Genomic DNA, 23,879 nt, shown 5'->3' on the forward strand with positions numbered 1-23,879 from the left:
CTGTGTCCATTTTGTTTCCATCCCCTTGGAATGCATCAGTGGTTTACGCAATGAAGAGATAACTGGGAGAAGAAAAGAGGGGGAAGAGAAAGGGGGAAGGTGTTTGAAGAGGTCAGTAAAACCTGGAAGGCTCAGGCAGTGCAGACAGTAGTTTGTCGAGCATCTGTAACTCCTTTCTTCTCCTTGACTCAAAGTGCCGATGTGTGAGATTTGGCACCTCTTCAGGAATGATAAAATGGGAGTAACTGGTTAAGCAAGGATCTCTGTTAGCTCCCCGGATGAATTAATGTCAGCGCTGAGGATCTGATTTTTGTCTTCCTGAAGTAGTGCAGCTCACTGGGAGGAATCGAGCCCAGCTGGAGATGACCGGGTCACTTCATGTTAAGCTGTGCTAGGTGCACACTTGGAGACGTAGCCTGCTAACCACGTTAGCTCTTTGGAGGTGCAACACAATAACTGTGTTAGCTCTGTGTTTAAATGAGTGCTTTTCTAAATGAGCGTACAGCCATGAACAATTCAATGTCTGAATGAGCAGGATTGTTGTTTTCCTTTATCCGAAGCATAAGACGTCATCATCATCTAGTTAGTTCATTCCTGGTGTTAATAAATACAACAAAGTATAAGTGAAAGAGTATTCAGAGTCCTTACGTTCTGGCATCAAAGATCAGTTTGAAGTGCAGGTGGTACCTGCAGAATGCAAAGGACAGTTTCATTTTGCGTGATTACATGTGGATGGGAAACTGTTTTCTTTACAGTTGTTTGACCGGTTGAAGAGCGGAATCTGCCTGGGCTCTGATGCCAGGTTCTTTGTTGCAGGCTGGGCATGGAACACGACGGGCAAGGGAACCGCTGCGGGGACGAGACAGCGATGGGCAGTGTTATGGCTCCCTTGGTGCAGGCTGCCTTCCATCGGTACCACTGGTCCAGGTGCAGCGGCCAAGAGCTCAAAAGATACATACAGTAAGGACCGGTCAGCACTCAGCGGTAGTCATTTTACTACAGGAAACAGAATTCTTTGCGGTTCCTGCTCTGTGCTTTGGGGCACCAGTTAGACACTGCTATCTCCACCTCTGGCCTCCACCGTGCTCTTTTTTTTCCCCTTCAAATCTGTATTAGAAAAGCTGTAAACCAAGAGTGATGCTTCCTCACTGAGGGGTGCCCCCAAAACATCCTCTGGGGAGCACGGCAGGAGTCCCTCTGGCAGACTCTGTGTCATGTAGCTGGTGTTTTCCCAAGGTTTGTCATTCCTCTAGGAGCTAGGCTGCGAAACTGGCAGGATGAAGCCCTAAACTCAGAAAAGGAACTAGCGGAAGTTGTGGAAGAGAGAAGGCGGCATGTGTGCGTGTGTCTGAATTAGGGGGAAAAGTCTCTAGTCTCCTTCCATGTGTGTTCCTCTTCACGCAATGCTTACTCAGGCTTCTTTGCGATAGGACAAGGGGTAGCGGTTTTAAACTAAAAGAGGGAAGATTTAGACTAGATATAGGAAAGAAACACTTTCCAGGGAGGGCGGTGAGGTTGCCCAGAGAAGCTGTGGCTGCCCCATCCCTGGAGGTGTTCGAGGCCAGGTTGGACGGGGCTTGGAGCAACCTGGTCTGGTGGGAGGTGTCCCTGCCCAGGGCAGGGGGTTGGACTCGATGGCCTTTAAAGGTCCCTTCCAGCCCAGACCATTCTATGATTCCGTAATTCTGTGATTCCTTCTCCATTGCAAATAGCTGGTTTTGCCAGTCAAAACTGAGTGAAAAATTCATGTGTTGACCCACATCTCCTACAGAAGAAACACTATTTGTAACATAAAGCATCAATTAGTAATTGACTGAGACCTTAGAGCTTGAACTGTTGGAGAAAAGGAGTATTGCCTTACTAAGAATAGGTACTATGATCATGTTGATCCAAAAAAAAATACAAATTACTACATCTTCTCATGATTATTTTTTTTCTGTGTATCTTTCTGCAGCTCTTACGACTGTCTTCTTGACGACCCTTTCGAACATGATTGGCCCAAGCTTCCCGAGCTGCCAGGCATCAATTACTCCATGGACGAACAGTGCCGCTTTGATTTTGGCGTTGGCTATAAAATGTGCACAGCGGTATGTCCAAGGCGGGCATTGCAAAGACAAATGGTCGTTCAGCTGGTGTCTGGCCTTATTTATGAGCTGCAATACATGCATTTTCTCATAGTTGAAGAGCAGTTAATAGTTTAAACAGATGTATAAAAAGGGAGAGAGGTATTTATGGGTGAAACACAGTCATCTGCGTCATTTGGTGTAACAGTCAGGTGGATGGCAGCACAGTCCACATGACACAGGCTGGTGGTAGTGATCCCAAGGGAAAAGGGAAAAAAACCTCTTCATTTTCCTCCCACTTGTGGGTGTCTTCTCCTTTCCTCTTCTCACCAGCTGGGGGATGCAGGGAAAAAGCACTGCCCTTGTCTTGCTGAAGATGCTGTAGTTACTGGTAACCGCGTGTGTGAGATGAATTGACTGGGTGGGTTAAATCCTTATCTGAAAGGTATGCGTAATCTAACGTTGAGTTTCATCTCGTAAATGGTTCTCCATCTCAGTTCCGAACCTTTGACCCGTGCAAGCAGTTGTGGTGCAGCCATCCAGATAACCCCTATTTCTGTAAGACTAAGAAAGGACCTCCGCTCGACGGGACAGAGTGTGCCCCTGGAAAAGTGAGTATTGTGGGTTTCTGCTATGTTTGTGTTGAAAAAACAACCCAGCAGTTGCATTCATTTGGGTTGAAGGGCACAGAGCAAAACAGGGAATTGCCCGGCGTCCCCTGGGTGGAGCCAGAGGAAGGGAAAAGAGGGAGCCGTGCTTTCCCACTGCGATATTCTGTCACCTGTACAAGCAAATTTTGACATGGAAAACCCCTGTTGAAGTGTAACCCATTCTCAGCCTCTTCTGTGGCCTTTTTGTTACTTTTTTTTTGGGTTCTTGTCTCATCTGCAGCGTGTCTTTAGGAATCCACGGTAGCAGATAATGCCCTTACTGTAGGACCACTTCTTAGTGCTTGTGGTCCAGACGTCCTGTGGCTAAATGTTTGCCTAGGTGTAGGATTAGCTCTTCAGTTTTCCCTTTTAATATCCCTGTTAGTGGGTGTCTTGCTGCTAATTCATTTTTAATTATAAAATTATACTCAAATAGATGTTTGTTTGGCAAATTCCGTGTATTTTGAGATACAGGAGAGCCACTTGTACCATCTGAGTATGCCCCAGCCAGCGGCAAAACACCACCCTGCCCAGTGACTAGCCATCTGTTCCAGCCTATTTACAGAAGTGTGATATTTGGCGAGTATAAAAAAAAAAGAAAAAAAAATAACCCTCAGGAAAACCTTTATCCTGCTAATATTCGGAATGTTAAAATTCCTTCAAAAAGGTGGTGGCGACTAAGGCTCAATTGAAACAAAAACTCATTTAAATTAAGAGGAGGGTGGAAGGTGTTGAGCTTCATGCATCTGCCCACGGAAGGGTTGAGGAGGAGGACACTCCTTCAGGGAGGGAATTGGGTCCTCCTGGGCCCCGAGCACACGGACCCTCGCCCGCTTTGTCCCCAGGTGCTATGATGGGACCTTCGGTGTGGTTTTGTGTCTGTTCTCATCTGTTTTCCCTGCCCTGTTTCCCTCAGTGGTGCTATAAAGGTCACTGCATGTGGAAGAACGCTAACCAGCTGAAGCAGGATGGCAACTGGGGACCCTGGACAAAATTTGGCTCCTGCTCCCGAACCTGCGGAACTGGAGTTCGCTTTCGAACACGCCAGTGCAACAATCCAATGTAGGTCTTCTGGCTCTAGGGGGTGGTTCCAGTCAACTGGGAGGCCTTACAGGTGTCACTTTAAATGGCATGTACGTTTTGTATGGAGTCTGCCAAAATTCCCGTTCTGTTCCAGCCCCTTGAAACGCGGCTTTTTGCAGGGGGCCAGGATCGGTTTTGGGGAATCCGGGGATTCCCAGAGGAAAGCCTGTGGAAAACCATCCCAAGGATTTAGCGGATGTGTAAGAGAGTGAAGAGTATGTGGTGTGTGAGCTCAGCAAGCTGCAGGATGACCTTAGATAATCTCGAATTGTAAATCCACGGCTGGCAGCCTATACGTGCACGGGTATTAATTCTGCATTTCAGCGTTTGCCTTGGGGACGGATGGGCAAGCGTGGAGGTTATTGCACAAGTGCGTATTTGTGGTGGGTGACTGCTCTGTGTCCGTTTCTGTCACTTCACGCGCCTTTTTTGCAGAATTGCCTCTTAAAATAGAATGTGAGATTTCACCTAAGACAGGAGTCCCCAGACCTAACGCCCAGAGGGTTTTAGAACCTCTTGAATGTTCTTCTTCTCTTCGCAGGCCCATTAATGGAGGCGAAGATTGTGCTGGGGTCAATTTTGAGTTTCAGCTTTGCAATATGGAGGAGTGTCCCAAGCACTTTGAGGACTTCAGAGCGCAGCAGTGTCAGCAGCGCAACTCCCACTTTGAGTATCAGAACAGCAAGCACCACTGGCTGCCCTACGAGCACCCTGACTGTAAGTCCTCTTGCTTGCCGTTATTACAACTCAATCCTGGAATCTCCCAGAGCTTGCGGGGGTGTTATGGTTTGAGAAAACCCATAACAATTTGTTGTCATTCAGACAATTAGTCTGTCACCCAAGGACCCCTCCCCACCCGGCAAGGGGAATCGGGGAAAGCAAGGAAACACCAGGGTTGAAATATGAATAGATTTAATAGGGTAAAACTAAATAAGTAACGGTAATACTAAAGAACCAGTATTAATCCCGATGCTAATATAAGATATACAAGGATTATACTCAGCCCATTCCATCAGCAGAAGCTGTGCACTCCCAGCAGGGGACAGTAAATGTGGGACACTGCCAGTGCTGCGACTTCGGGAGGAAGGGAAGGGCTCAGGGCTCCGGCACCAGGGCAAGGAGTTTCTCTGGACCACCGCCATCAAGGGAGAGAGACACTACACAGCAAACTTTCTAATTTATATCGAATGTGACATTCATGGTATGAAATAACCCTGTTGGCCAGCCTGGGTCAAGTGCCTGGGTCTTGCTCCTCCTCATCCCTGCACCTGGCGAGGCTCGAAAACACCGGGACCTTGAATCCCACATAGCCTAGCTAGCTCTAAAGTAAATATTTTCACAAATTCAGACACTAGTGTCTTCCAAAAGTGGCATTTTCCCCAGCATTGGAAGATAAATTAGTCCTGCGTCGCTCAACCCAGGACACTGGTGTCTTGTTCATCAGCCACGCAGAGATCAGAAATAATGGGGGTGTGAGCACGTGTGGGTGAGACTCAAAAGCAGGAAAAAAGGATGGTCCCAGAAGGAAAGAACGGGTGCCACGTGAGACAGTTGTCGTTTCCCCAACCCTAGGCTCCCCTTGACTTTCCTCCTCCTCTCAGTGAGCACATGCTGGAGCGAGAGGCTCACGGCTCCTGCTGGAATGGCCGGTGGGTGCTCATAGGGTTTGATGTGCTGAGGAGTTAGATGCAGACATTAGCCAGGAAATAAGTGTTCAGCTGGTATTTTCAAAACAGGGTAAAGAAAGAGATCCAAATCCTCTGTGCTTTTCCCCGGGCTTTAGCACCACCTTCTCACGGACTCATTTTTCTGGTGTCGTTGTTCTGCATCCTTGTGGTTTTGTAAACTCAGCCCTGTTCCCAACAGCATCGGAGTGAAAGCTGCTTCCAGGATAGTCAGGAACCCAGTCCAAGGATAGTCGGGAACCCAGTCCGAGGAGCCTCTTTAGAAGGGAACTGATTTCTGCAGGAATATCTCAAAGCGATAGGCCCGTAATCCACAGAAAAGCAAGCTAGTTACCTTCTTTCCCCCCATAGCTGTCTGTAAAAGGTCCTTTCTATCTCTGCCGTATTCTCTTCACTCTTTTAGTGGGATATTTTCCTGAAGCGCATCTGGATTGCTGTTAATTTATGCAATTAATTCTCTTCCCTCAGCTAACAAGCGCTGCCACCTGTACTGCCAGTCCAAGGAAACCGGAGATGTTGCGTACATGAAGCAGCTGGCACATGATGGGACTCGCTGCTCCTATAAAGATCCCTACAGCATCTGTGTCCGCGGAGAATGTGTGGTGAGTGTCACCTGCCCAAGGTCATGGTTGAGGTTTTGAGCTGTGCCAAGTCACGGAACGGCTCTGGTCAGCATCACCCACAACAGCTCCGTCAACAGGCCAGAGGTAGACTTGGCAGATGTTTCCAAATTAGATATTTGCAGCATCGTATTTCTCATGATTCCTTGAGATTTAAATGAACCTGTTCCATGGAAACACTCCCCTTCAACTGATGGTTTCGTTTGCCTTTTTTGTACTTGGTTTCGTGTCTCAGAAGAATTGTGTCTATTTTTCTGTCTTTCCCATCTTAGTCTTGAAGGTCAGTGACCATCAAGCAAGAATCACTCCCTATTTTTCACGTGAAAACCACTATCCAGCACCAGATTTGCAAGTAATTTGTGTTTCAACAAAACAGATGAGTGTTGGGCGGTGGTTTCCTCTGCGCGCTGATTTTGTGATGGCTTTCCACTGTAACTAAAACAACAACCGATGACAAAGCCTTCTCTTATTTCTTTTTTTTGCTCTTCTTCCTGCAGAAAGTGGGTTGTGACAAGGAGATCGGCTCCAACAAGGTGGAAGATAAGTGTGGCGTCTGCGGCGGGGATAACTCTCATTGCCGAACGGTGAAGGGAACCTTCACCCGCACTCCCAAAAAGCTTGGTAGGAGTAGCATTTTCCCACAGCTTGCTATAATTTCTGTCCTTCTCCGCTCTTCCTGTCAGGCTTTTTTGCAGAAATAAGACCTACTTTCGGGTAGCGAAACACAATTTGTCAGCTCATGTGCAAAACCAATTTAGTCGCTGATAAGGAAATGCCATTTTTAAGACAGCGTACTATTTCTGTCCTTTGAAGGAGCTGTTAGATGAGGGCTTGCTCAGTCAAGCGTACCGAGAAATACCATGCAGGGCGTGTTGAATTCTCCGTTGGACGTGCTGAAGCCCGGCCAGATGGTGTTTGTGATAACCTGGGGATACACTGAGCTGGGCTAAACAAAACCCAACTTTTCTCGTAGGGAAATGCAGAAGAAATGGAGGTGCTTCCCTGGCGCTAAGGGTAGCGTGCCTCTTGCTGTAGGAGGCCTAAAGGAAACATTTTTTTCTCCCGTTAAAGATGAAGCTTTTCCTCTCAAACCTAAACTCAAAGAGTTTTAAATGGAAATCTGCATTTCTGTGCCTAGGAAATGAGCACGTGGATCCTCGTGTCCACGTGGGTTTCTATTACGCTTTCTCACAAATCACAGCCCTTTAGTCAAATAAACACATCAAAAATATATTCAGCTGAATTCTGAACCAAATATGAAACCATTTTGGCAGGACTCCTCATTTCTTGTACCCTTTAAGGTGTGTGACTGAGGTGCAGTGAAACACCTGATGGTGTTTTGCTCGCTCAGAACTAAGAGTCACCTGCTTCAAATCTTCAGACTGTGCTCTGGGGCGTTTTGCAACATGTTTCCTATCAATAATAATTCAGGATCTCCTTGGACTTCTTCTGAAATTTCTATTTTGTCAGTTATTCGTTAAGCCAGGGCAGTATGATCTTGTACATTTTGCTGTGCTTTTTGTACTTTTAAGGCTTTCCCATATTGCTTTTTCTTTCTCCAGCCTGGGGAAGCTACTCAGGGAAGCGTATCTCCGGTTATTTCAGGAATATCTGTCTGATAGGACTAAGTGTTTTAAGACAGAGCGGAGGAAGGCTAAGGCACAGATAATGTGAATATCTGCATTTAAAGTTGAGAGGCTGGTAATTGCTGCCGTGAAATGAGCTTTACTGCAGCATTAATTATTACGGTTGGGCAGTGAGCAGACAAACTAAACTTGGACAAAGATAAGCTAAAGTGCGACTGGAAATAAAATACATCAAATACTCTGCTGAAAATGCTTATTAATTATTACAAACCAAGTGGAAAAGTTTGCTGATTGTAATTATCGAATTAGAGTAGAGCACCTTTCCGAAAGGGATGGTTCCCCGGAGGCTGATGGATCGGACAGGGAATAATGCAGGAATCAGTGCTAGGAGACAGAGCAAGGACTACTGCTGCTCATCGGCCACTTAGTTGCAAAAGGTTATGGACATGCTAGAAGTGGTTATGGAATGTTTATTGTTGCTGCCGTAACTTTGGCAATCCAGTCATTAAAAAGACTAATTGACCTCTTCCAACAGGAAAACATGTAAGCAAGAGGTGCCAAAAAGAATTCAAGTTTCTGGAAAATGAAATCTGCAAGTATCCAACTTAAACTCACCTACCCGAATTTTCGCTGGTCTGACTTTCATTGACTATGAACATTTGCTAGATGTGTCTAATTCTGCTTTAAATGCTTTTGAACACATGACATAATTTATACATCACACTTGTAAAGACCATCTGGCTGACAAACACAGTCAATGAAATAACAGGACTTGGCTCCCGTAGCACTAATTACAGGTGTTCTATTTAAGGGAAGACAAGAGGAGCATTTACATTGCCCAAAGGAGCTCGCAATATTTCCCTTTCTGAAACCAAGGAGTCTAAAAATATGCTGGGTAAGTGTGAAGTGCTTGCAGAGAGAGGGGCATCCACGGCGGCTGGAGGGCTCTTGCTGCGGTTCTCATCTCCATTCAGACACCCGTCGTTAACCCCCAATCAGGCAAAAGCCTTATGCTTCCTATGCTCAAAAGGTGATCAATAAAAAGATCGGCAAATGCAGTTCGCACCTCAGCCAAGTCGGTGATTTTACGTATTCCTGGCTCTTTTCTTCACATAGATTTTTCAAGGAGCTGTAGCATGTCAGGGGCACGGCAAACCGCCGAGGCGTTCCTTAGTGCCAGGGTGAAACAGAATCACTTGACCGCTACGTCTTCTGTTCGCACAAATAATAAAACTCTTGGGAAAAACCATCTCCACTGCTTCTATAGCTGGGCTGGATAGCTCGGGAAAACTGCATAGCAGAGTACAGAACAGAGAGAAACGTACTCGGCTCTTAAAAAAGGCATCTACGGGGATTTATCGTAATGAAATCTGCAGTTGTTAAAGAGAAAATAATAGAATCCTGAAAATACCTTGCATTCATAGTGCTTGTGATGCTCTTGATTAAAACTTGATATGGAAGTACCTGTTGACAGGTCCCCAGGAGGGATTTTAGTCTTCCTAAAGGCAATACTGACTTAATGTTACACTAATTACCCGTGGTTTGGACTGATAAATAATTGGAATTTAAAAGAAGAATCATTTTCTTTGGGAACAGCTTTTTACTTTGAGCTGTGGAGAGTCGAATTCAGCCCTGTCGCTTCAGCAGCAGCAATTTAATTGATGATTTTCCATCCACAGTCGTAAGTAGTGTGGGTGAACTCCCGTAGAGATGGACGTGTAGCGACAAAATGCTCCGCACTACAGACACCTTGCTCCAGGCTTTGGTGTCTGGGAGGTAAGCTGACACACTTCAGAGGCTAACGTCTAACCTGACAGTAAGTAAACTCCAATCTACCAGCCTGGCTGATGAGTGATTTCGAAAAAATAATCACGAAAACTCGTGTTTTCTCCGCCTCATTTGCTGAAGAACATAGGAAACGTATTTTTGCCTGAATTGTTAACAGATATGGCCTACAGCAGTGCAGCTAGGCAAGTGACAAATAGATTTGTAACTGGGTTCTCTTCTCTCCCCGAAAAGAGGAAAAACGCAAGGAGGGCCCGTCAAATACGTTACAAACTATTTGCTCCGTTTTCTTTCTGCCCCGGCTTCTCGGTTGGTGACGGATGCGCTCCTCTGCAAGCGGAAGCTGGATCATGTGGTGCGCTCCTAACCATGGCTATTACTTTTTCTTTCCATCTCTGCTTTCTCCATTGACTGCCACACATGCCAAAGGGTACCTTAAGATGTTTGACATCCCTCCTGGTGCTCGACATGTGTTTATCCAAGAAGACGAGGCTTCTCCTCACTTTCTTGGTAAGTGTTTCTCTCCTCAGGTTTGGCTTTGAGGCATAGTGAGAAGCACGGGGCAGTCGTGCAGAAGAACCTGAGAAAGGAGATACCCAAATTCAAGTGTTCAGGGTAAAGATGGGCATTCAAAAATGGCATGTTCGGGCCCGAGTCCTACAGCATAAGCTCAGCGAACAAGTATTTACTTCTTGTTTGGGTTCTTCAAAATATTAAACTGATCCTAATTTGCATGTTTACTAACAAAATACCATCATCACTCACATTTAAATGGGTAAAAACTATGTATTCTATTACGTGAATCAAATTCTGTGTCTTTAGTTATTTGCTGCAGATGGTAAGCAATAGCTTTTTTAACGAAAGCAGATGGGGGAACTTGTGATATGTTTGCAGTCCATTTCATTTCAGATGTTTCCCACATAGGACAGGTCATAGTGTCATCAACGAGTTTGTATCTTACTGCTTACCGTTTTCTAACGCTCAAGGGATTTTTAGCTCACAGGAGAGGGGTGAGATCTTCCATGGATTTTATTGTCCTTTTAATCAGCTCCTCGTGCCCTAGGGCAGTGTCTGAGTTGTAAACCCTTCAGGCAGAGTTGGATTAGTTATGAAAAAGAAGTAGGAATAGGAAAGGAAAAAAAAAAAGCTGAATTTGCTTCAACTGTGATGATGTCAAAGGGGGAAACTCGGCTTTTGAGGTCCAAGAGCTTCATTTTGGACCAAGCGTAGCCTTTGAGACAAGCAAAGCTTTGCTTTGGCAGCAAGTGGCTTCATGGAGCTACTCACTAGGTACCGCAGAGCTCCTGTGCTTGGATTGCTGTAATCACAGGAACTTGTAAGGTTTCTGCGTAGTTGTTTTTCATCGTGTTGTATGGTGCATTGGAAAAAATTGGACAAAAGAAGAAATGAGAGTCCATCTTCCAGATTTTTAATGTATTGGCTTCTAATTGGACCATCATCATAATAATAATAATAATGATCCTGAGAGTGTGTGATGTTCAAGGTGTGGTGCAGGAACCCGAACCCAAGTAGTTTCCTGGGGTTTCAAATGCCTCAGCTCTTTGCTTACCAATTTTAGCAGCTGGTACATACATACATACTTAAAAGAAACTAAAATGTGATGCAAAAGTTGTCATTTTTATAATCTGAGGAAAATAAGAAGTGCAGCTGAAGTCTGCTGAGGAGCCTGTTATACTAAGAGGCATTCCCAGTAATAATGATGTTGGTCTTATGCAAATAAGGAAGATGGGTGTGAAGATTTGACCTGAATTCTTACCCGTGCTTCTTGGGAACTAAGCTAGTGTGGGGAATGGGGACATTGCATAGGAAGAGGAGCTTCAGCCTATCTCTAGCTGTGTTTCTATGTTTAATTCACGTGGATAAGGAGGCTCAAAATTGAATACGTCCGTCATCAAACTGGAATTTGGCGGGTGCATGAGGTGGGCTTGGAGGGCCTTTCTCTGCGGCGACGCATCTACAGCCCTTGCTGCTGCGCTGGGGCTCTCGGCAAAAGGTCACCTATGATATCCCCACTGTGATGGCCGATGATGTGATGGGAGGTGCGACTGCCGCTGTTTTCAATCCTTTCAGCAATTAAGAACCAGGCTACAGGACACTATATTCTGAACGGGAAAGGGGAGGAGGCCAGATCCCGATCTTTCATCGACCTGGGCGTGGAGTGGGAGTACAACATAGAAGACGACATCGAAACCCTCCACACGGACGGGCCCTTGCACGACGCAGTGGTTGTGCTGGTAGGTTACGTGTCAAGCAGTGGGGATGTGATGGGTTTGTCTTTCATAAAACGTCTAAGGCCAGCGTGGAGCTTGTGCTGAGATGAAACACCACTGTGTGATGCCTCTCCCAAAGACACGTGCGGTGGGGCGGCTGGTCACCTGAAGCCCTTTTCTCACTAGCTGTCACCCTCTCTTGGAAATGGCTACCTGCTCATGTCATGAGTCCGTCAGAAGCCCTGTATTGCATTGTCAGACATCAGTGGGACACTTCCAGCAGCCAAAAAAAGCACGTTGCATGTCAAACTATGTCTGAGAGCAGACTCTTCAGCCAAGTAAACGATGTGGCCACGCCATCCTTTCATCCCCAGTGATGGTGTCCTGCTTGGCCAGCTTAGAATGCTGGCCTAGAAATGCATCTCATTTGAAGTGAGATATTTGCAGTCCATTTCATGTTTATCTTACTGTGTTAGTTCTAACTGTGAAGACAAAACACAATCTTTTTTCCCCAGTGAGTTAACTAGCAGCTTCCACGTTTCCCCTAAGAGACAGGCCTTGGTTTCTTTACTTTGCAAAGGAATAAATAATAGCTCTGGTTTTGTACCACTGTTTACGTTTGATTATTAATAGATCATTCCTCGGGAGAATGACACAAGATCCAGCCTGACCTACAAATACATCATTCACGAGGATTCGGTACCAACTATCAACAGCAACAATGTCCTGCAGGAAGAAATAGACACTTTTGAGTGGGCGTTAAAGAGTTGGTCGCAGTGCTCCAAACCCTGCGGTGGAGGTAAACCGATGATGTAGCACCTTCTCATAACGAATGACAAATGACCCAAAGTGGAAAAGTAAAAGGTGGGGGGAGTGAATGCTTTAGAAATGTTGGCTTTCCTTTTTTTAAAAGCAGCTTGTTATTTTGGGTGCCCAAGCTTATAAATATCTGAAGTGCCTGATTGTTCAGAAGTGTCACACTCCCAGCCTAGAAAGAAGTCGTCCTTTTTAGGTGTTTAAATTCAGTGCTCAAAGTCGCTTTGGAAATGCGGACTCAAACGTTCACGCTATTGAGCGTTCGCTTTACTTGCGGTATGTACATTGCTCTTAAGCAAAGAACGGGGAACACAAATGTCAAAATAACTTTCTTACATACAACAGTCAACAGGTGATGCGTTTTGTGGCAAAAACACTAAAATGGGACTTGGGTTGATGCCCGGGTTAGCCGGTGACCTGCTGCTGGGTGTTGAGGAGGTGATTTCTCCCCTCTCTGTGCCACGATTTGGGTGGGATGCAGAGGTTAGACTGAGGGGTCATGACCATCCCTTCTGGCCTTTACCACACTGTCATGTTATAAACAGCATCCGCAGGGCACCGGGCAGCAATCTTGTGCCTCACAACTGAACAAATTGTCAGCATGTTTAAATATTTCGTAAATATCTGTCATGTAAACCCATTTAATAGGCCATAAAGCTTACATTTAAACCAAAAATCCTAGCAAGGACCGGTTGTTCCTAATTTTTCTGAACTGTTTTCCAGGGTTCCAGTACACCAAGTACGGGTGCCGCAGGAAAAGTGACAACAAAATGGTTCATCGCAGCTTCTGTGAAGCCAGCAAAAAGCCAAAGCCCATTCGTAGAATGTGCAACCTGCAGGAATGCACGCAGCCTCTGTAAGTATGTCCCGCAAAGGGGGGGACGATTGCTCGGCGTGGCAGGTGTGGGAGTTACCCCAGGCCAAAGGGGGCTGGGTGCCGACAGCTTTCTAGGTGGGAGTTCCTGTGTTAGGGATGGGGTTTGCTACCCACCTGAGAATGGTCACTGATCTTATGGAGTGGCTTCACCAGAAAAACATTGTATACTACACAGAAATATTGTATACTGCATGGGAATATTGTATACTATGCAAAAATATTGCGTACTACACAAGAATGGTGTATACTACACAAAAATATTACATACTACATGAGAATATTGCATGATACGCAAAAATATTGCATACTACACGAGAATATTGTATACTACATGAAAATATTGCATACTGCATGAGAATATTGAATACTATGCGACAATATTGCATACTACACGAGAATGTTGCATACTATGCGAAAATATTATATAGTACATGAGAATATCGAATACTGTGTGAAAATATTATATACTACATGAAAATATTGTATACTACATGAGAATATTGCATACTACGCAAAAATATTGCATACGACGTGAAAATATTGCATACGACATGAAAATATTGCATGCTATGCAAAAATATTGCATACTACACGATAACATTGTATACTATGCAAAAATATTACATACTACACGAGAATATTGTGTACTACAGTAAAATAGTGCATACTGCATGAGAATATTGCATACTAACACGAAAATATTGTATCCTACCCAAAAATACTGCGTCCTACAGGGAAATATTGCATACGAAGGGCTGCCTGGCCCGGCAGCAGTACGGATAACAGGTAAAAGTTGTGACGGCATCTTCTTCTTTTTTCCCTCCCCAGCTGGGCGGCAGACGAGTGGGAGCACTGCACAAAAACCTGTGGGAACTCGGGCTACCAGCTGCGCACCGTGCGTTGCCTTCAGCCCCTTCCCGATGGGGGGAACCGCTCGGTCCATTCCAAGTACTGCGGCGGCCATCGCCCGGAGAGCCGCAGGCCCTGCAACCGAGTGCCCTGCCCGGCCCCGTGGAAACCCGGACCCTGGTCGCAGGTGGGCAAGCAGTGGCCGTGAGCCAGTAGCCCACCTTTGGTAACGTCTCCTGCCTCCCGAGCCCGCTCTGGGCATGGGCTGGACAGACAGACAGGTTTCCAAACCCTGAAAATCAGCAGATAACACCTTCCAGCTTCTCTAGTTCTCCAGACTTCTCCAGAAACCACTTGGAAAACGCAAGATCAGACGCGCAATCCCCCAAAACAAACTGGGATGTTTCGCTTGGGTTTTCTCCCAAGTTTCCAACTTCTCAATTCCCCGCTCCTGAGGAACAGCATGACATTTTTTACCAGCTCGGGCTGTTTTGCAGTGGCAGGGTGTTCTGCAAGTGTTGAATATTGTTAGAAAGCCTTAGGAACAAAGAGCTGAACCCCGCAGCTGACTGGCTGAACACTTGGTTTTCTCTGCCCCATACATTCTCTTGAGGTTAAATTGTCAAGATCAAATACCTGCTACGGGAAGAATAAGTAGGAAAATTCATAATATAATTCATAAGAATAAATTTAACGTTACAGAAAGCAAGGGAAAAGCCAGCCTCGGGCTTCGTTAAACGCATTAATTTGGGGGAGTTGCCATGGGAGCTGAATGTCCTGATCTTCTCGTGTGCGTTCCGCAGTGTTCGGTGACCTGCGGGGAGGGGACGGAGACCCGGCAGATCGCGTGCCGCGCTGGCGACCAGTGCCAGGGAGAAAAGCCGGAATCGGTGAGGGTTTGTAAACTCCCTCCATGCAACGGTAAGAGAAGCTCCGAAAATCCTGGCGGGGGAGGAGGGGGGATGATTCCCGCGTCCGCGCAGCCTGTCCGGATGGCACAGTGCTGCGTGGAGATGTTAGACATAGATTTCATCCACGAGTGAGCGCCAGTGAAAAATAAAAGACGTGTATTTGGGGCTAAAAAGCAGCGAAATTGTGTTGGCGTGTGCAGGTTTCTCGGAGAAGGCAGAGCTTGTGGCCAGCCGGTGTGACAGTGAAAGAACTGGGAGCAGGAAACAATTCTGGGATCAAGGAGGAGTTATAAAGCGGTGTGTCCACCAGGTGGGAGCAAATCACTGGCAGTGACTCTAGAAAACATGGACGAGGCATAAAATCCCCTTTTTTACTGACAGTTTCCAAACCGGAAAGAAATAAGGGCTACATGTGGGCAAAACTGCTCACATAGTTTTGATCTGGTGCTTTAAGCATCACCTTAAAGACTCTGTGGGGGTCAGTGGGGGTTTTCGGCTCCTGGGACAGGCTCCCTGGGACTTCCAACCTCGGCTCTGCTCAGGGCTGGGACGCACACTGAGCAGCCGAGGGCATTATTTCAGACCAAAGGGGCTCTTTTTGGCCACACTTTTCTGATGTGGCTTCTACCATGTTCTACGTTTTGGGGGAATACAGCTAAAATATCCGTAGTATTCTCTCATATTTATGCAGACAAACTTTTTATGTGTGGTGTTCCATCCTTGGCATTCCTTCACTTTTAAATCTGTCTAGCCTGGATGGCTGTTCTGGTTGTCAGGGCTTTAGGCTTAGCGAAACATTAGCCTCTGTCGGGTGGTTCTGACCAATGATTTACTGTCTAAATGCAAGATTAATCTTGGTGGAGTTGAATCTTTATGAAAAAACGTATGTCTGCATATGGGAGAGGAGCCACCAGCTCCTCCGGCATATGCCTCGGTGGAGCTTAGTCCCATCGTGTGGAACAGTGAGGCCACCTCCCGTAAATACTTTATTTAAACTTTATATATCTCTGTGGTTAGGAGGAGACAGGAGGCAGGATTTCATCCTGCAGGTCCGTAGCAATAATCTGAGCAACGGTCACGTTTCTGTGGCTGGGACAGATTATAAAGATGGATTTTCTGGTACTTAGACAAATAGGTGAGCTCCATGTAAGAGCCCGTATAGAACAGACCCCGGGAATGTCTTCATACGAGCTATTGCTGCTTTGCAACATAAGGTAGAAAATGCAGAAGAAAGCACGTGTTGCTTGAAATTTTGGTCCCTAAATACCAACTTTGAGCGAGATTTCTCACCGGGATGCTGCCAGCAGGTGACGTCCTTGGAGTTCCAGGGATGCCTTCTGTAAGAGCTGTGTCAATTCCGAACTCTAACGTGTAAATTAGATTCTAGGAGCTTCGTCTCCTCCAGATGCCCCAGGGAGCCGATGCGCTTTCTTGTGTCTTCTGCTCTCAGCTACCGGCAAGCGAGTGATACATTGTGAGAAGGAGAACTTTTACCATGACCATCAGCGGAAGGATACAAGCGCTCACATACTGACTAGGAAGTGGTTGACTAGGTTGTGCAGAATTAACCTAAAAAATAAAAAGTGGGGATTATGTGAGTATACAGCTCCGAGACTGTCCTTATGGAACCTACCCGAAATAGATCAGTACAAAACCAAATCTCTGCACCATCTCTTGAGTCACAAAAACTAATCCATCACAAATTCACATTAAAAAAAATTAACCATGAGAGAAAAAGACCAAATGAGATGCTTTGTCTCTACGGAAAGGCAAAAATAATTGTTTGGTACTTTTTTTGTTTGTTTGTTTCATCACTTTAGGTGACACTATTTGCTTTGACTTATATGCTGACATAAATCACAGCGTGTTAACAACCTGACTGCCATGATTTTCCAGATCGGGTGCTTTCACTTACACGGAAGGATAAAGATTGTCCTATACATGATGCAGAGATTTGCGTTTCAATATTAGCTTTCCTAGTTTAGATGCATAATAAATACAGCCCTTGAATATCCCATGCTGAATTCCTGCTGAAAATAGTCTTGTAGCGCCTTCACACGGTACGGGGGTTCCCAGGCAAAACTGCAGATTTGATGCTGGATTTGTCCAGAGCCAAAAACCATCTGTCCAAGGACGTGCGTCGGGATTAGGAAGAAGGGAATTTTTTATATGAGGTGCTGCAGACGTATGATTTGCTATTTATAAACAAGGTCCCACAACCCCACTGATGCAGATGCGGGTAATTTTACTGGGTTCAGTGGAATTAAGCTGGTTTTACACTGATGGAGAGGTTGGGCTACAGTGAATAATGTTTTAAAATAGGAAAATGTGGGTGCCTGACACACTGTTGCTGTGCGGTGAGGCAGCATCTGCTCAGGTGAGAAAATAGCACGGTCCAGAAAGCTAATTTAATGTCAGAGCTTAATAAGCGGTGTCACGTGCCCTCTGTTGCTCATTAAGATGTCGACTGCATCATTGGTGACTCTGAGTAGAGGACTAGGCATGGAGCAGATCTTCTTAGTAGCTGGGGTTGACTTTTGGCTTTCCGCGTTACAATTTTGTATTATTTCATTTTAAGTAAAATGCACCAATACTATTTCCAGCCAGCCGGGATATCTGAGGAGAATTCTGCTAATGGAAGCTTTTTGCCGGTCTCTGCCCAAAGTGTTTGAGTAGTTCCTGGGGGCACCGAGCTCCTCCTCTGTCCCCGCTGCCAGCGCAGTGTCCCGTGAGGTGTTGATGTCTGTAGGTCCCTGGTCCGCATGCTCTGCTCTGAGGGTCCCTGGGGATGTCCGTGGGAAGGGAATTGCCCCCCCGGACCGATGGGTTGGCTTTAAAAGAGCAGGACGCTCTTCTGGGTGGTGGTGACCCTGCTCCAGGCTGGAGGAGGTGACTGTCCCAGCTGCCTTCCTGCGTTACTCTGTTGGGTTCATGCCACCACAGCACGTGATATTCCAAACTCCATGGATGAGCAGCAGTACAAAGGAGCAGTAGGATGAGTTAGAGACAGGGGCGAGAATAATAAGGAGGTATTAAACATTGTCATTTCAAAATCTGCAAATTATTTAATAGACTCATAGAATCGCTTTGGTTGGAAGAGACCTTTAAGATTATTGTGTCCAATCACTGCCAGGTCCACCTCTAAACCATGTCCCTCGTGACCACGTCTGCTCGTCTTTTAAATCCCTCCAGGGATGGTGACTCCACCACTACCCTGGGCAGCCTGTTCCCGTGTTACAGACTCCTGGCATTTTTCCGGATCCTGGTAACGGTAGAACTTAGGATTTCACCTTTGAGCTCCTGTGATGGTCTGAAGGAGCCCCAGTACCGATGTGCTCTTAACTCAACATCAAAGCCTTACTTTTGTTCTCACTTCCTCCGCTACCACTTTCCTCTCTACCAGTTTTGTCCAGCGTGACCACTGCATCTCCACTGGTGGAACAAACATCCAGCAAATGCTCAAAGAAACACTGACATCTTGGGGATCTCTAGTAGATCTTTGACCTCTTTCAGCTCTTTTCCCTGCCTGAAAGGAATGTCACACACTTCACTTCAAGGCATCTCATGTCTGTCCTATCTGTTAGAAGCTTTCCATCAGTTCTCCAGTTAGGGTTCGGTCACTGAGACTTCAAACAAAACTTTATCCAACTATAACGTTTTATTTTAAGAAGGGCATCTTTGAGAGATACTGCTTAGGCTTTAATTTCTTGAAGGGAAGACTTCATTGGTTTTAATACTGTTGATAGATAATGATGGGTAATGTCCTCAGGCTGGAAGTGGAGGTGGCTTGTGGTGGGTACGTGGGACCTCTGGTAGGTCAGCACTGGAAATGGATGTCTGTGGCCCTCCGTAAATACAACATGCCTTGCCGCAGCTCTTGGCTTCTGCTGTGCACAGAAGCTGACATTTTCAAAGTGACTGCCCATTTCTTCGGTTCCCAGCGAAGGTTATTTTTTAGGGTTTCTTGGGGGATGAAGCATCTCAGGTTGCCTATTCTGAGTAGCCCATCGTTCATGAAACGCAGGCAGAACTTTCTCAGTGCCCACCTAAATGCTGTTGGGCATCTCGGTGCTCTTCGCTGCGTTTACAATCGACTTTACATTTGTTTTGCAGATGAGCCCTGCATGGGAGACAAATCTATCTTCTGTCAAATGGAAGTGCTTGCCCGTTACTGTTCCATCCCTGGCTACAACAAGCTGTGCTGCGAGTCCTGCAGCAAGCGCAGCAGCACCCTCCCACCCCCCTTCCTCACCCAAGCGGCCCAAACTGCTGAGGACGTCGTGTTTGAGGAGAGCGACCTGCCCAGGGCTTTGGTGATGCCAACGCCTGCAGTGCCCCACTCCGTGCAGTTCCAGCCTGGCAGAAGTTCTCCGGGTGGACTCTCGGAAGAAGACGCTGATATGCACGTCTCCCCGTCCAACACCAAGCCCAAAGGCACTGAATTACCGCAATGGAGAGCTCCACCAGCCAGGAAGACTTCTAGGCTGTTTGCTTGGCTACACCAGTTGCCTTCCAACAGCAGCAGCCTCAGTCCTCATGGTGCCCTGGCCTTGGCAGCAGCTCTTCCTGTGGTGCCAGCTCATAACACCACGGCGGGTGCTCCTTTGCCATCGAGAGCCTCCAGGAAGAGCGAGAAGCACATTGAGAAGAGCTGGCCTTCCAGGTCCTCCGCCGTGGAAAGATGAACACCTCGTGGAGGAGAGTCACGGAAAGAGGCTTTGTTTGGCGCTTTGGGTTTCACGTCCTTCCTTCTGGGCACTCTGGGGCATGCTGCTTTCCACAAGCAGGACGCTGCAGGTCATCGACTCCTTTTCCCTGTAAATAAGACGAATGAGAAGTGCTGGTTCACTTTCTGGTTGCTCCCGTCCTCCTCCCGTACTGCGTTATCTGGCTAGCTTCAGCGCGTGGGAGGCAAGCACCAAAGAATATTCCTGCCCATGAGCAGAAGTCGCCGAGGGCATCGCTCCGGCCCTGACCTCAGCACTCACCTCTTTATTTTTGGGTTTTTAGCATTCACACGTAGAAAACGCCCCACTCCAAGAGGTACCAGACGTTTACACTATACAAAACACTTTTTTTTTTTTTTTTGCAATGGAACAACTGAATCCATAAGACTTGTTTTGCTAACTTATCTATCTAAACGGATATTGTATGAGCGAATTTGCAGCTGTTGTGTAAATACTGTATATTGCGGAAAGTCAGTATATTTTGAAGTGTTGTGCTGTCAGACAACTGTTTACCTGTGTTGTGTTCTGGACACTTGCTGGGTGCCTGCTATCGAGTACTGCCTTATTCACATTCCAAGAGGTGATTTTTAAAGCAGCATTATCATGAAAGGAGGAGTTCTGTTTCCATCTGCTGACACTAGGAAAGGGTTTTTTTTGTCTTGAGTATCAACAACGTGATGCTTTCTTTTGAAATAGGGGGAAAAAAAAAAGTGTAAAGCTAAAGATAGGAGTCTGCGTGGAGCCAGCCACCCGTCCAAAGCAGGTTTAGACACTTTGGTGTCGCCAGAGGTTGGAAAAATGCTGGGGGGTGGCTGTGGAATGAGCCCCGCGCCCCGCAGAGGAGCAGCAGCGCCGTCCCATCCCATCCCTCTCCTCTCGCCCGCCAGCGCAGGAAACCCTGGACATGCCGTCAGCGCTGTCACCTTCACCAGTCACCAACCCGTTCTCTTCTCCAGATGCTCCCTTGGTGATTTCTGAAGCTGAAAAAAGCATCCCAGAGGTAGAACAGGTGCTGACGAGAAATAGCTGTGGCAAGACTTAAAGTAAGAGGATTGATTTTTTTTTTTTTTTTTTTTTTCCCCTACCGGAAGCATTGATGTAAAGGTGAGAGAGATATTTATTTTTTGGTGTGGTTCACCTCAAAATCTCCACCCCCACAAGGCATCTGACTGCAATAAGGGACGAGTCGTTTCTGTCCCTGACCATCTTGTTCACAGCCCGCCCCGTCGCACCCTCTCCTGCGTGTTGCTGTAAAATACTTGTATATAGCATTGAGAAGTAAAGATATTTATTAAAAGTTGATTTCTTGATAGTATTTTATGTACTAAATATTTACACTAGAGGCAGTTGACTCTTCTTTTTGCCAAGATAAAAGAGAGAGATGTAATTAGGTACCTGTACATGCTGTGTTGTACGCATAGAACAGAAATTTAAGCTAACTCAACTACTGTAGAGAAATTGTTGATCTTATTCTTAAAAAAAAAGTCTTCTGACAGGTTCTTTTTTATATTACAGGCATCTTTAATTTCTAAATAGGTTATTAAAGTTTGGCGTGCAATTTTTGCTTCCCCGTAAAAAGTCCTGGCGATCGACTCCTTTAACAGAACAGGAGATACCTACCTCTAAAGTGCTATCAAGCAGATGAGGACCCCGAAAGATTAAATTCTGGAAGCGTTTGTAGGGATTTAGCGGAATCACCAGGAGGAGAGCAGGGTGGGAGTTGCTGTCAGAAGGCGTTCGGAGGGAATGGAGGCGGCGGGTGGGATAACGCCGTGGAGAAAGCGCGGGGCCGCGGGATGGATGCTGTGGGGCCGCGTGTGACCCAACCCCTGGACTGACTCCGCTAATGCATTGCTGCTGCCTTTCTGCCAGGCTTTGGAAGGGCCCAGAAACTCGTGTGTAGACAGTACCGACAATCCCTGAGCCTCAGACAGACAAATGGGGTGTCTTTGTGTCTTTCCCATTCCCCGAAAGTCCAGTTCACTTTTCTCTCTGTCTTTATCTTCTACATATATATATACACACACACACAACATGGGTGTAGATAATCGTTGTACCTTTTGGATTTCTTTTCTACCAAGCTCATTTCTCGTTCTATAAAGTGTACACTACTGATCCTGTTGGTTGTACTGGGGAGCACGGAGCAATAAAATCTTTACCAGAACAAGTCTTTCTCTGCTTTGATTCGCGGGGGCAGGCTCTGTTTTTCGCTTTTTTGAGTGTCGTCCTTTGTGAAGCGAAGGGCTGTTCACATCCCAAGCATGACATTTATTGTCTTGGGGGGAAAAAAAAAGTTCATTTGAATTAACTAACTTGATTTTTAACCACTGAGGTCCTGCTTCTGCCATTGGAGAGGCCGGGATGCAGGGAAACAGGGGGAAAGGAAAGAGTTTCTACCTAGTTTCTACTACATCTCTGCTGAGAGGCCAGATTTCCAAACCGCTGCACTGACAGGAGAAGTTTGTGTCACTCTGGCTTCAGGTCTCAGCTCAACCTCTGTTTTCCCACCTTCTGCCAAGGATTACGGTCTCTGGGTACGTCCTCGACAGTTTTAAGCGGGGCCAGCAAACCTGAAGTGAGTGTCTAGTGGCATTCACGTTGGTGTAGAGAGCGCTAATGCTGACATTTCATCACCAGGAGTCTTAATAAAAATTCTGGGATGCCTTTTTGCCCCACTGGAGGGGGCTTTTTGGCACGGTAATACCTGTGGGGCAGGAATTTTAATGGTAAGCCACAACTTCAACACGTTACCAGGGGAGAGCCGCTGAAAATAGCAATCAAAAAGTTCTGGCAGACCAGCAGGGAGCTTTTCATGTGACAAAATTCAGTTTTTAACTCTTAGAAAGCATTAGGGGTATCTCTCAAGGGACAGTTTGAGCCTGTCAGCATTTGAGTTACCATTAAGGCAGATTCCAGTAGCTCCAACCAGCATCTGAAGGAAGGTGCTGACCAGCTCTATTCCAACTAGAAGTCGTACTTTTCCTTTTCAAGTCCTTAAAATGCACAAAGGAAGTTCAGGTTTAGGCAAATTGACATTCACACAGCACAAAACAGGGCTGGTTTCTTCCAGGGGCTTCACTCTTCCATGTATTATTCACATGGGGGTTTTCCCCTAATTCTCTGGAAGATAACTCGTGCCCAAGGTAAGATCTCGCCTGGCAGGTGCCGCAGGGGCAGGAGCCTCTTGCAGTGAAAGGCGGGGGGGGGGGAAACTCTATTTTAAATTTCACATGGAAATATCTGTGTCTTTGTTGGAAGGATTTAGTTTTAGGACCAGGTGGCTACACAGATGCAGAAGAGAAATCCTCCTCCCCATTGACGGAGCGTGTTCTTTGCTTAGAAGCAGCCGATTTCCAGGCTGCTCCCAGAGAGATTTCTGTCCTTCTAGTTAAAGGAATTTGTCACACTGGATAACTTCTAAAAACAATAAATAAAGGGGGGAATATTTGCATTTTACTTTTTGCCCTGTGTTTTTACCAGCCCCCACAGATGCCCTACATTTCCCTGAGAGCCATATGGGCCAGTTCCTCCCTTTTCTTTTGGGTCCAAAGCCCAATAATTCAACCTATTGCATCTCCCCATGCTCGGTCTTGTAAGTTAGGGTTAGGGGTTACGGTCAGAGTTAGGCTTTAGGGTTAGGGTTTAGGGTTAGGGTTAGTGTTAGGGGTTAGTGGCTAGGGTAAGGGTTAGGGTCCTTAGGGTTACAGTTAGGGTTAGGGGTTTAGGGTTAGGGTTAGGTTTAGGGTTACAGTTAGGGTTTGGATTCGGGATAGGGTTAGGGTTATGGTTAGGGTTTAGGGTTAGGGGTTAGGGTTAGGGTTTTTTTTTAGGGTTAGGGTTAGAACTATGCCTTGTTCTAAAGCTCTTTGGGAACCGCTTGCTTGGCCCCAGAGACCTGGGGGCTGCGGGCTTTGCTGTTGCCTTCAGCCTCGACACCACCCTTTCCCACTTGGCGCTGCGCCAGCTACAAAAATGGCCATACGGCTGGAGATGGGT

At 46.3% G+C, this 23,879-nt stretch overlaps 1 protein-coding gene across 1 annotated transcript in view; it reads left to right on the forward strand.

Moving 5' to 3' along the window:
• The window catches only part of LOC128910089 (A disintegrin and metalloproteinase with thrombospondin motifs 3-like), a 109,289-nt gene extending 87,249 nt beyond the window's left edge, over window positions 1-22,040 (forward strand). Inside the window, exons 9-22 of the mRNA XM_054202936.1 lie at window positions 817-960; window positions 1,955-2,087; window positions 2,561-2,674; window positions 3,630-3,775; window positions 4,338-4,513; window positions 5,950-6,083; window positions 6,599-6,722; window positions 9,902-9,982; window positions 11,564-11,727; window positions 12,337-12,502; window positions 13,243-13,375; window positions 14,225-14,432; window positions 15,049-15,166; window positions 19,270-22,040. Coding sequence (XP_054058911.1) covers window positions 817-960; window positions 1,955-2,087; window positions 2,561-2,674; window positions 3,630-3,775; window positions 4,338-4,513; window positions 5,950-6,083; window positions 6,599-6,722; window positions 9,902-9,982; window positions 11,564-11,727; window positions 12,337-12,502; window positions 13,243-13,375; window positions 14,225-14,432; window positions 15,049-15,166; window positions 19,270-19,841 — 2,413 coding nt within the window. The 3' untranslated portion in view covers window positions 19,842-22,040. The remainder of the gene's footprint in view (window positions 1-816; window positions 961-1,954; window positions 2,088-2,560; window positions 2,675-3,629; window positions 3,776-4,337; window positions 4,514-5,949; window positions 6,084-6,598; window positions 6,723-9,901; window positions 9,983-11,563; window positions 11,728-12,336; window positions 12,503-13,242; window positions 13,376-14,224; window positions 14,433-15,048; window positions 15,167-19,269) is intronic.
• Window positions 22,041-23,879: the final 1,839 nt, after the last annotated feature.

The sequence above is a fragment of the Rissa tridactyla genome, chromosome 5 (genome assembly GCF_028500815.1).
Source record: "Rissa tridactyla isolate bRisTri1 chromosome 5, bRisTri1.patW.cur.20221130, whole genome shotgun sequence".
Classification (NCBI taxonomy): Eukaryota; Metazoa; Chordata; class Aves; order Charadriiformes; family Laridae; genus Rissa; species Rissa tridactyla.